This window comes from Chenopodium album, chromosome 9 (genome assembly GCF_948465745.1).
Source record: "Chenopodium album chromosome 9, dcCheAlbu1.1, whole genome shotgun sequence".
Taxonomy (NCBI): domain Eukaryota; kingdom Viridiplantae; phylum Streptophyta; class Magnoliopsida; order Caryophyllales; family Amaranthaceae; genus Chenopodium; species Chenopodium album.
In genome coordinates this window covers 70241645-70255082 of record NC_137842.1, presented here as the reverse complement: position 1 = coordinate 70255082, position 13438 = coordinate 70241645, and the positions used below count along the sequence as shown (strand labels likewise).

Here is a 13438-nt window from a genome sequence, read left to right as displayed (position 1 = left end):
GGATCGTACATAGAATAGGCTAAGATAAACTTATGTTGTGTCAAGTTCGTGTTAATTTTTCGTATATGTACAGGGGTCATGCTTGAACGAATCTCCTTTTTATTATAGTTTACATATTTTTTTATTAAATAATGATTAGTTAGTCAATCCAAGTGAGAGCTTGTTCACATTTACTTATTTCAGTTTAGTTCAGCTCCAATATCAGCTCAGCTCCTAATTTTCCTCTCTCATAAAATATTCATTTCAGCTCAGTTCAGCACCAATCAGTTTAGTTCAATTCAGTTCAGCTCCAATCAGTTCAATTCAGTAAATGTGAACAGGCTCTGAGTTTGTGCTAATTTTGAACGTCTATATACAATTGTACCAAAATGAGAGTTGTTATTTATTTTTCCAATAGAATGGGTAAAAGATTATGTGAAAATGTCAAAACAATTCCTTTCGTTTGTATCAATAACTTTTGCGGTGACATATATACTAATAGTTGGGTCACTAATTATCAATCGTGTGAGATGTTCAATGTTATATTTGATGTAGATGTAGATTTTCATCAATTTAAGAATTTTGATGAGTTTCGATAGTTTATGTAACGTAGGCAACTGATAAATTAACTCATTGCTTACTAAAGTTATTTTTGCTTGTCTCTCGTGTAGATGTATTGCCTCAAAAGTCAAACCTTAGATATGACACTTTTCCAACACCTTGGTTAAAAATCATACGAGGTAAAACATAAATGAAAAATACATTTTCTAAAAGGTTTGTTGTTGCTTATGCACAATACATCTTATTTTACTAATGTATAAGTTGGTAATATGCGTCTACATGATGATAAGTTGGTTGCCATGATTTTCACATGTGAGCAATTACAAACTTGCGAAATAATATTTTGGTGTCTTTTTATTAAGAAAAGTCATCAATTTGTGGAGGCCCTCACTTATCTCCTAACCAAGGGCCATCAAAATACATTAATATGTCATAACCTCTTAACCTTTTTGACCGTTTGGGTTGGATTATTATGAATAAGGGTATGTTCACATTTACTGAACTGAGCTGAGCTGAACTGAACTGAACTGAACTGAACTGATAGGAGCTAAACTGAACTGAACTGATTGGAGCTTAATTGAACTAATCTGAACTGAACTGAACTGAGGTGAAATGAATATTATATGAAAGAGGAAGATTAGGTGCTGAATTGAACTGATTAGAGCCGAAATGAACTAAATTGAAATTAAGTAAATGTGAACAGGCCCTAAATCTTACACCTACTCTATTATTAGTTATACGTAAGCACGAATGCACGATTGCGTAGCTTCAAAACTCAAAACAATTTTATTTGCATGTGTGTAGTAGACTATTAGGATGAGGGATTCAGGTGAGTATGTAGTTATTGAATTTCATACATTACCTTTACAAAAACTAACTGTTGTTCCCAGTGTCAATGTCGATAAAAGTTTTCTATGGCTTTCTATTTAAGTAGGAGCGAACTAGATGGACATATATAATAATAATAATAATAATAATAATAATAATAATAATAATAATAATAATAATAATAATAATAATAATAATAATAATAATAATAATAATAATAATACAAGTATACGCCTTGTTTAGATTGAACACCTTTTTTAAAAAAAATAGAGGTTTAACCATTCTAAAAAGCTAATATGGGTGTTGAAAAACATCTTATTGAAAGAGCTTTCTAAGCTCGAGGTTATCTTTTTAAGAAAATCTCATATTAGGAGCCTTTTGAAATTAGTTTATTGAGAAATACATTTAGCTTGTTTTTGGTTATTACATACACTTATCACAACGAATTAATACTTAATAATCTATACTAGTCTATACTCTATACTAGTATTTAAAAACAAAAATCATCAACCCTATAATGCCACATGTACATTTCATTTTTTTTTTCTCCAATGCCACATGTCACCTTATTTAATCTTTTTTTTTTTTAATATCTTTTCTCATATGAAAAAAAAAACTTTAATTCAATACATATATGAATGATTGAATGTTGTTTGGTTCACTTTCCTCCAGTTTAATTTCTACTACAATTACATTCAATTTTCACCTCTTCTTCTCCTCTATAAACTATTCATTTGCCAATATAAATATATTAAAAAATAATTATTTATATATTATACCTATAAATAAACCGTGCGTTGCACGGGCCAGAAGGCTAGTTATATACTAAACACTCTTATATAAACCAGCTAGTCAAACAAGTTGATACAACTAGCTATATTAATCAATTACCATTGTAAGCACTTGAAATTTATATAAGTGCCACATCGAATATACACGGGTTAAAAGTAAAATTATTTACTTAATGGTTTGACTATTAATTTAAATTATTTAATTTGGGTGAAATATATTAATATAGCACATTTTATTTAATTAAATTATAAAACCCAACGTATAGGCTAGACCATCATAAATTGGTTATATTGTCAAGCCCAATTTATAATGTACACCAAACCCTAACCCTAAGAGTGTTGCCTCGATCTATAAATAGGACTCTTTCTAACTCATTTGGGGAGAAGAAAGGAAACAAGGAGACTACAATAGAAAACATAAAAAACCTTAGCTCTCATAATTCCAAACCTCTCCAAAGAAAACCTCTAAAAACCTACCGGAAGAGCAACAAGCATTCGACGTGTGTTCTACTCGAGAAGATCATTCGTGGAAGAGATTAAGCCTCGACGACCCTGAACACGAAGGAAATAAGAACTTTGAAACATCAAGTAGCGCATTGCAAGTCACCAGTTTAACCTCTACATTAAATAGTCATGATCGAGATCAAGCCTCGTTGTCCCTCAATCAAGAATTCAAGTCAAAGGTCTGCATCAACAACTAGTCAAAGGTATACATCAACATAAGTCAAAGTTTTGCATCAAATCTTCGATCGAGATCAAGCTTCGACAACCCTCGTTCGAAAATCAAGTCAATCCGAGAATTACGTCAAAGTCAAAGTGGAGATTGAATTAGAGGAGCAAATTAGAGACTGTACCCAAAATTATCAAATTAATAAAATTAAAATTTTGTTGCATTTGTTTTGAATCTATATTTTGCAGATTTTAAATTTGTGCAGCGTTTACAACCATATATTCACCAAATAGGGCTATATTTTCTCCTTTTAAGCACGTTATCTTCAACATTAGTCCACCATGTGTCACCTTCAAACATTATGTGAAATGTTGCCTCATTGAACATAACGATTACATGTCGTCATGTTGATGCCATATTACAAAACATATATGACTTGGAATTACCCGATTTATATACTGATTTTTGTATCACTTGAAGAGTTTAAACTACAAGTTAGTAGCTAGTTGATTAAGTATATCTTGTACATTGATTGTGTAGCAAAATTAATATATTTTTTTTGTAATGAAAGAAAAAAGAGCACAATTACATTATTGGCTACACTAGCCATTACAATTATTTTGATCCTAAATTTCTAGTGGGCCTAGCAGACTTTTCGGGTCAGGTAAAAAAAGTGAGATATATTTGTCCAAGGCCTGTTCATAAAAAATATTTGGATCGAGCCAAACCCAACCTGTCACTAACTCAAAATCAGCCCAGATCAGACCGACGGACAAGTTCTTGTTAATCATGTTTGTTTTGTAGTGTATATTTTTTTGCTCGAACTTACGTTGATTAGTCGAGGAAAACACAACCCTTCACCAAAAATAGACAACCAAAGAAACATCAATATGGTAGATTTACCTGGCCTACAAAATCATGATCTTATTTTAGGTTTGTAATTTGTCCTAATCAAATCGATTAAAAACTTTCTAATTAGAGATGGGCCCTTTTTTTTTTTTTTTTTTTTTTTGAGGGGGGAAGAGATGGTGGGCCCTTAGCCCCCAGCAAAAAAACCATGAAATGAACAAGCACGTTTCAGCATATGCCTTTCTCAATTTCATGAACCGCTCCATTTTCCGACCTCCTAAACTGCCGTATTAATGCCGTTTTTTTACATCTCCATTAATTACTTTCTATCTCTTTCTCTCTCCTCTGTTAAACGTTGATCATCTTCCTTAGAAAAAGCAAGCGTTTCACCAAAAAAAGTTGGTAATATTGCCAATTTAGAAAGTAATCAAATTTCATTAAAGAATCATTATACTTGTGCTTGGTAATTACATTTCACGTTGTTAAGAGAGAGAAAGAGGAAACAACTTTTTGGGTGTCATCTATTCTTCTAATCTTGCCTATTGAGTAACGGATTTGATTCGAAAGTTTTTCTTCTGATTTGGGTTTCTGCTGATTTTTTCTGGGTTTTGTTTGTTTTTCACAAATACGGAGAAAATTCATAGAGACTAGGGAAGAAGAAGATGGGTTTGTGGAGTCCGATACTTCGGATTTTTAGTGTGATTTTTGGGTTTGTCGGATTTGGTTTAGGGATTACGATTGGTCTTACTGTTGGGTATTATCTCTTCATTTACTTTCAGCCTACCGATGTCAAGGTAATTTCCTTTGATTTTTTGTTTTTTGAATTTCTGGGTTTAATATATGATGAAATTGTTACTGTAATGTTTATTTGATGCAACAGTAGATTGTAATGTGTTATGGAACATGTGGGGTTTTTCGATTTTGTCTTATTTATTGTTTTGAGGTATCATGCAGAGTTCTGATATTGATTATGGACCATAATATTAGGTTGTCATTATCAAAGGAATCCATATTTTAAGGTCTATGTATGTCCATTTTTTCTTAATTTTGGGTGTCAATGCCAACTAGTGATTGATGTTGATGTTTTTTTTGAAGAATATTGCACATTTGTATGAGGTCCTTGTGATTATAATTTTGGATTGAGAATTGACAAATGGGTGGCAGGAGGAGGGTTTATTGTTTGAGTCCTTTGAGAGGACTAGCTGAGTTGCTGGACACAATTACGGTTATTCGGACCTCAATTTGTGCTGGTTCTTACAAGGCACCTTCTGTTGGATTGGGTGGGTTAATATAAGGCTTTTCGGGTTGGTGAAGGACAATGCCCCTTGATCACTTATGATGAGACTTTGTGATGTTGTGCTTTGTATATTGAGGAGTGGGCATTTTAAACCAATTATCCTTTTGGTTTCCATGGGTTAGGATTTAGGAGTAGGTTTATGTCCACTTGGAACCCAAATTGGCTTAATGTTGTGGCTCTTGCTACTCTCATGAATGTAGTAAAATGTGTTCTATCTTAAATTTCTAAGTATAGATTTCCATTTGCTGAGGAAAGATTCACTTTGTTGGCTATATGTTCCCTTTACTTGAGGTTAATTAGTTGCTGATAGGGTGAGAAGTATTTCTATGGGGCATGAGCTTCTTGCTGTTACTTTGCTGGGTACTTGGTATGGTAGAAATGGATGGAGGGTTCTTTGCTGACCACCAAAGTTAAATTCTTTGGTTCATGCAATCAACCTCATACTAGTTTATTAAGGTTTTGATGTTGTTGTCACTGTTGGGTATGATTTTTTAACACAAGGATATCTTGTTGCACGGGAAGGTACGGTAATACGGACACGTAGTCACTAAGATTAATTTTTCTACCACTATTGGAAATGGAGTGTTTGGGATTTTGAAATTTAATTTTCAATTTACGAGATTATTATGGTAATATATTTTTGGCCTTGATAATTCCATGACCCATAATGTTTACTTTGAACTGGGATAATTTTTTTGGGTCTACAACCTTACACTTACAGTTCTATAATGTCAAGTGATAACCCACCAATCACAGCGACTAGATATCCAGAGGATGTGGGGAGGGTAAGTAAATTTTACCCCAAAGTGTGTCTTGTGGAATTAACTTAGACCAAGTTATAGATTTTGAATTAGGATATATATTTGTTTGTAATTTAATACTTGTAAGCTTCTATACATGCATTTCATCGAAGATTTGTAGGAGTGCCTTTTGCTGTAGATTGGTGATGTTAAATACATCTGGATTTAAGTAGTTGGTGCTTTGATGTTTTGCCAAAAAATTCTCTTGATAGGCTACTGGAAAAATAGCTATTAATGTTTGATAGAAATAAGGAGGGAGACAAATTTTTCAATTTGCTTCTCTCATACACTACTAAAACAATTTCTGGAGACAGCAGAGTGACATCAAAGATGACTTAGCTTGGATATTAGTATTTTTGCAATTTGTCTGGATCTGACTCCGCACTATTTACTGAATGATCAACAGTTGGATGGGAGCCTCTTTAGGTAGCAGTCAAACTACTGATATAATCTTGTACATCTCATGAGTTGGTACTGACCTGATATGCGCTACTGGTCTGTTTATTAGTATTTTCTTTCTGATGATTAGTTATGCACTTTAATGTGACTCCATACATGACTTGGAGTGTTCTATACTGTTAAAGATTGCAAGTGAATGATTTGTTGGTGGGCTAAAAGTTAATGTTTGGTATCTTCTTTTGTATTTTATTTCCATTTGCAATTGGCATTTGTAATTATCCACGTACTTTTTTATGATGCTGATGTCTTCTCGGAAGGAAGAAGTAGGCAGTGTTGATGGATGGACAGCTGAGTAGCTGACTATTCTTGTGCTGTGAAATGTTGATACTTGTGTCTTAGTTATATGTTGGCATCCTCTCCTCCTGTAGACCTGTAATGATATTTTGATTTTGATAGGATCCCGATATCCGTCCACTGGCTGAGCAAGAATCTGATAAACTTCAGCAATTACTTCCTGAAATACCTCATTGGGTGAAAAACCCTGATTATGAGCGTGTATGTATTTTGTATTTTTGGCCCTCTTTGTTGTCATTGATTGTTACTGAATAGTTTATGGTTCTGACTTTTGCTTGTGTTTTTCCTTTTCTTTTATGAAAGATGGACTGGCTGAACAAGTTTATTGCCCAGATGTGGCCCTATCTGGACAAGGTATATGCCTATTTATTTCAATATATTTACTCCCTTTATTTCGTTGTTGCTCTTTATGTTGGCTAATAGAGGGTTACTACTGTACACAGGCAATATGCAAAACTGCAAAGGATATTGCAACACCTATCATAGCTGAGCAAATTCCAAAATACAAAATTGATAATGTCGAATTCGAGAAGCTGACTTTAGGGTCCCTTCCACCAACCTTCCAAGGTCAGTTTTACTCTTTACTTTGAATGAGTTGATGCAAGAGAATAGATCTTAGAAGCTTAAAAATTGTCTTAAAAGCTGAGTAAAGAAGTTTATGGTTATTAACGCTAAGATATCAGAAATACCACTACTAAGGGTTTGGTTGAGCTTAATAAAATGTCTCAAAAGCTGAGTATAAAAATTTATGGTTATAATGCTATGTGAGTTTTAACTTTTATCTTTTTTTGTTCATCCCTTGTTTTAGATTTTTGCACTTTAATATTAGAAAATTTTGGTTTGCTTGTGGCTGTTGAGGGTTATGGGAGGTCACAAATAAGGTTGTTTATTTATTTATTTTATTTTTTATTTTTATGTAATGGATGATGGGTAAAAGTGAGTGCTAATTGATTTGTAATTACCCACAAATTAACAATAATGAAGCCAATTAAGCAAGCAACTGAGTGATTTTACTCGGGGAAACCCAAGAACTTGGAGAAATCAGAGGATAACCCACCAATCCACTATGGAGTATGGAGTAAGAATTTGATGATGAATGATGAAGAATACAAACTTTCCGGACATCATGGAAGCTTCCACCTCAATACCCACTCTCTTCCACTTAATCTCTAAGTTTTTTTTTGTAGTTGGATAAAGGTCTTCCTTTCTACTGGATAAGGTTTAATAAAATGTTTTTTAAGCTCCACTTTTGGGTTCTCCTATGATGTCTTATCTGTGTATAGTTTGTCATATCCTATATATTTTACATAGTTTTATCATTTGTTTAAGGTGAGTGAAAGTTCTTTGTTGGTATTGTGATATTTGACAAAATGATTAAATAAGATGAACTTGAATGGATGTGGTTTATTTGTTAGCGTTACCAGGGGCCAGGGCTATGCTTGTGACTTGTGATAACATATATTAGCCAGGGGTTTTATGCTTATGAGCTATGCCTCTTCACTTGACTATTATAGTAATGGTGTAGCTTAATGGTTATGTGAAGTACATGGGTTATTAGTGTCACTTATTTTTTTTTCTTTCTACGTGACAAGTTATGAGCTCTTCTATGTTTACTTGCTCTTATGATGTTAATCTGCCTTGTAATAATATGCGAGATATGCTGAGGGACTAAATTTCATGATTATTTAGTGCCGTCCTTATATTATAAGTGTACAAAGCTGAAAGTTTTTAGCACAGCTTTATTTCCCCCCCCCCCCCCCCCCCCCCCCCCCCCTTTTTTTCATTTTAGATAGTAGTGGGGGTGGAAAAGTGGTCTTGACTTAGAAAATATGCATAAAGAATTTTTGTGTCAAGTTTGTCATTGTAGTGTATTCTTTTATTACTATGGTTTCTGTGATTGATTATGTCAGTTAGACGATATTCTAAGATAATTATGGACTTTTGTGCCAGCCTGATATTCAGGTTTCTGTTATCTTCACTCACTTATCCAATAATGATATTCATTGATTTACTTGATTAGAAATGAGTAAAATTTGTGTACTTGTTATCTTGGTGGGTCCCTAGTAGCCTGTAATAAAGTTGCAGCTGTATTTTAAAATCTCCCTCTAACTGAAACTCAAACAATAAATAAAGATTTTTTTTAATAATTGCATATGCTGTTTGATGATAAGTTGGCACCAGAAGCTTTATGTATGTATATAGTCTGTTTTAACTCTGTAGTTTGGTATTCATCCTTCCTCTACTGTAGGTATGAAAGTCTATGTGACAGATGAGAAGGAGTTGATTATGGAACCATCGCTGAAGTGGGCAGGAAATCCTAACATCATTGTTGGTATAAAAGCATTTGGCTTGAAGGCAACAGCTCAGGTACTTGGTTTATTGTGAAACTGGCAAAGGTGCATTTTAGTATAGTGTATGAGATGATCAGAGCAGAGATTTATTGAATTTCATTGCTACTTTGTTAGTGAGTTAATTTATTTGGATTTATTTCAGGTGTTAGATCTTCAAGTATTTGCTTCTCCTCGTATTACTTTCAAGCCCCTGGTACCAAGTTTCCCATGTTTTGCCAACATATATGTTTCTCTTATGGAGAAGGTATGCGATATTTTGAGATTTGTTAGTTTTATTTATCTTGTTTTCTTTTTACTCATTTTTTTTTCTAATGTATATAATTAGTTGGGGGTGGGGGCGTAATACAATTTCAACGTTGGAATTAGCTGTTTTTGTTGGAAAAAGTGATTAAACAATAATACGATTTCAACGTTGGAAAAAATGATTATTGGTGGAAGTGATTAATACAATTTCAATGTTGGAAAAAGTGATTATTGTTGTTTTTGTTGGTTTTTTCCCCTCTAATATCAGAAGTCCTGCTTCTGAAGAAGTTGTTTTCATCTTAAACAATAATGGAGTATATTAAGATTGGAAAACACAAATTTTCTAAAGTAATATCAATAATAGTTACTTAGCTATGGATTCTCTTCATCTTATCGTATTAGAACTCCCTTCTTATTGTCATTATGAGGGTGTGTGCAGTTTGGGTTGCATCTTGTTGAAGGGGTGCCGATTAAAATTTCCTTAGTTGCTCTTTGGTCATTGTTATCTTATACATTTTTTTTTTTGTAATTGCTAATTTTAAGCTTTCTTATTATTTGTTTTAAATATTTGTGCAAGTGTGGAAAACATAGAAATGACTCATGTATTATCTTGCAGCCGCATGTTGACTTTGGACTGAAGGTTCTGGGAGCTGATCTTATGTCAATTCCAGGTCTGTACAGGTTTGTTCAGGTACGTTGTCCTTCATTTTTCACCCTTTTGTTTATTTTGTGCATTCTATGAGCATGTTTGGGTCTTTAAATAAAATTGAGCAAGCTGTCTCAATTAAATCCTATATAACCATAGGAAAGTTCCTGTCATGCAGCCCTTCAGCTGATCTATCATATTAGCGGTATGATATTTGAATATGTCTGGACTGATCTTTTTAAAGTCCCCTTCTTTGCACTTTGATCCTGTCATGGAATTATAGGAGGGAAATGTAAGATAATGTTGGTGTATACGATTGCTACTGTAGGCTTTATAGCCATGAATAGCTTTAATTTTTTAAGACACTGCAGTGTATATTTCTTCATATACTTTTTTTATTATTGCATTCTTTGTAAGGACATACTTTAATCTTTGTAAGGATATACGTTTTTTGTGATGCTTCCCTAGCTGTATATCTTTGTGTTGCCATATGACCATCTTTGAGGGAGTAGGCTGATGGCAGATGGTATTTTTGTAATTTAGAGTACTGTCATCCTCTTCCATCTCCGTCTTTTATGTTTCCTTGTAGAAGTCCTTCATAATTCTTTCCATTTCTTGTTTAAGCAGGCTTAAAAAATATTAATTTAGAGCGTGTAAAGCACATGGATTATGTTTCCTTGTAGAAGTCCTTCATAATTCTTTCCATTTCTTGTTTAAGCAGGCTTAAAAAATATTAATTTAGAGCGTGTAAAGCACATGGATTTTGTCTGCCGACAAAATGAGTTTGCCATGATGATATATAGACACAGCATTGCGTTTTGTGCACAAAATTACTTGTTTAATTTTTAAAAGTGCTTAGTGCTACAGATTTTTTCTTCTAAAGATTTAGAGCTACAATGTAGAATAGCTAAATCTTTTGGTGCTCCATCAATTTATTTTCAATTCTTGTGTTGAACTTTGGATATCAATTTAGTCCTTTGCTGATTTTAGATATAGTACTTTGGGTCCTACTTTTTCATTGTTATTCTCATAAACACCATTATAAATGCAATATTTCTGGCTGTAAGAAAGTTTTAGTGCATTTTAGTTTCGATCGTTTTTGTATTCCAGATCAACATATGAACCTGTTTCAGTTTTGTTTCTCTTGCTTCAGGAGCAAATTAAAGATCAAGTGGCTAATATGTATCTTTGGCCTCATACACTTGAAGTACCTATTCTGGATCTTGCAAAGTATGCTCTTATACGTGACACCTATTATTCTATTGTATTTTGACATGTCTATGCCATTGTTGCCATTGACCTCTGTTATGTATGTGCTGCAAACTTTTCAGAGCTCTGAGGAAGCCTGTAGGAATTTTACATGTAAAGGTTGTAAGAGCAATGAAGCTGAAAAAGAAAGATCTCCTGGGTGCATCAGATCCATATGTAAAACTGAAGCTCACCGATGATAAAACACCATCAAAAAAAACCACAGTGAAGCACAAGAACTTGAACCCTGAATGGAATGAAGAGTTTAATTTGACAGTCAGAGATCCACAGACCCAGACTTTAGAAATTAATGTGTATGATTGGGAGCAGGTATTCCTGGGCTGTTTGGTATACTTATATGGTTGTATGTCTATCTCTGTGCTGATAATTTCTGAAGTTATTTCCTGTTCATATTAGGTTGGCAAACATGAGAAAATGGGTATCAATGCTGTTCCTTTGAAAGACCTTACTCCTGATGAGCCAAAGGAGTTCACTCTTGATCTCCTTAAAAAGATTGACCCAAATGATCCTCAAAACGAGAAGTCACGGGGACAGATTGTGTTAGAATTGACATTTAAAGCTTTTAAAGAGGAGGATCTTGGAAAAGATTTTGAAGATTCAGTGCAACAAGCACCTGCAGGAACACCCGCTGGTGGTGGTGTACTTGTTGTGAATCTACAGGAGGCTCAAGATTTGGAAGGAAAGCACCATACAAACCCGTATGCACGTGTCATTTTCAGAGGAGAGGAGAGAAAGACCAAGGTAGTATATTGTAGTTAGATTTTTATTTTTATTTTAAGGTGATGAGTTATTTAATACTTTGTATTCGTATGGACTTTATTCTACAAAAATATCACTGACTCTTTTAATCAATTTAAGTTTGAAATTTTGTCTGGGGTGGGGTGGGGGGAAGGGTTGCATCCATGTTGACTGCTCCGTTGCTCTCATTATGTGATTTTTTATAGAGGCACTGCGACAATGGTGTGGTATGTTATGGATTCATTTGACGGGTAGTTTACTAGTTTGTCATGATATATGACAAACTGTCAATTTTCCTTGTATTTCTGGCCTCATGATCATGTTTGTCTCAAATATGTGTAGAATGGCCAAGGTCGTATATGCACTTTTACTGATGAGTATTTTAGGTCCTCATGGAATAGGTACAATCTTCTTTGAAGACGTATAATAACCTGACTGACTATGCTATTGCAGACTATCAAGAAGAATAGAGATCCAAGATGGGATGAGCAGTTTCAGTTTGTTCTAGAAGAACCTCCAACAAATGATAAGCTGCATATTGAAGTTTATAGTACCTCGGCAAGAAGTTTACTGCATCAAAAGGTAATTATTTTTTAGTCCTATTTCTTTAACTATTAGGCTCTTATCTTAATTTACTCCATCCATCTAAAATTAATATTTACACACAAATGCAAACTATATTTAGGATGCTTGGGAAAATTGATCACCTTTTTTTAAAAATAGTAATGACTTAATGAATTGGATTTACTAATATGCCATTATGGTCTCAAAGAGACAGTAAATGATATGGAGAGACTCAAGATAGCGCAACTAAGTGTTTGTTCAGGCAGTTTTGATTTGTTTGCATTGCCTGGTTATGAATTATGATATGAACAAAATTCCATTGTTTTTCAGGAATCTTTGGGATACATTGATATCAATCTCAGTGACGTCGTCAGCAACAAGCGGATAAACGAAAAGTATAACCTGATAGACTCGAAGAATGGCCTCATCTTGGTCGAGCTCATTTGGAGAGCTGCCCCTCCAAAGTCGTAAACTCCTTTTCTTTTTTATATACAGAGTAGAAAAGATGCTGCTGATTTTTTTTACATTACTACTGAAAGGTGATTTGTTTCTGTAAATGTTGAACATAATGGTAGTTCTGTTACTATGAATAGCAGAATAGTTTCTTTATTTGGTAAATGATTGTTTTTATTTGCAAGACTAGTTTACACTTCGTTACTTGTGAACTGTGATGTCTGTATCATATGGACTAATGTGGGTTGGACTTGGGTCCAACAAGCCGATGTCAAGTGTCTTTTTTACCCACTTAATACAACTCTTATTAAACTACTACATAAATAAAAAAAAATTCTAAGCTTTAGGATAACATATAAAGAAGGGGAAATATAAAATCAAATCCAATAAATCTTACTGTATTAATCTGTCATTTAAAAAAAAAAAAAAAAACAGTTTATTTCTGTCATTTAAAAAATAAAAACAGTTTATTTAATTCTATTTAGCCAATTTCTAATGCAAACATACTCGCATAATTTTCAAAGCATTAACAACCTTGGAGTTTTGCTCACTCAAGGTGGTTCATGCATAAACGATAAACATTGACATTCTATAGGATCTATAGACTATCTTCGGTCCAAATTACTCGTAATTTTGGGTATTATTT

General features: G+C 33.6%; 1 protein-coding gene across 1 annotated transcript; it reads left to right on the top strand.

The window, feature by feature from the left end:
* Positions 1-3840: 3840 nt before the first annotated feature.
* Positions 3841-12976, top strand: LOC145559081 (synaptotagmin-2-like). The gene is made up of 12 exons (XM_081620486.1): positions 3841-4472; positions 6631-6729; positions 6832-6882; positions 6972-7095; positions 8777-8895; positions 9022-9123; positions 9739-9813; positions 10922-10998; positions 11100-11346; positions 11434-11778; positions 12229-12357; positions 12670-12976. Exons 1-12 carry the CDS (start codon positions 4341-4343, stop codon positions 12808-12810), a joined length of 1641 nt encoding a protein of 546 aa, XP_081476612.1. The 5' UTR covers positions 3841-4340; the 3' UTR covers positions 12811-12976.
* Positions 12977-13438: the final 462 nt, after the last annotated feature.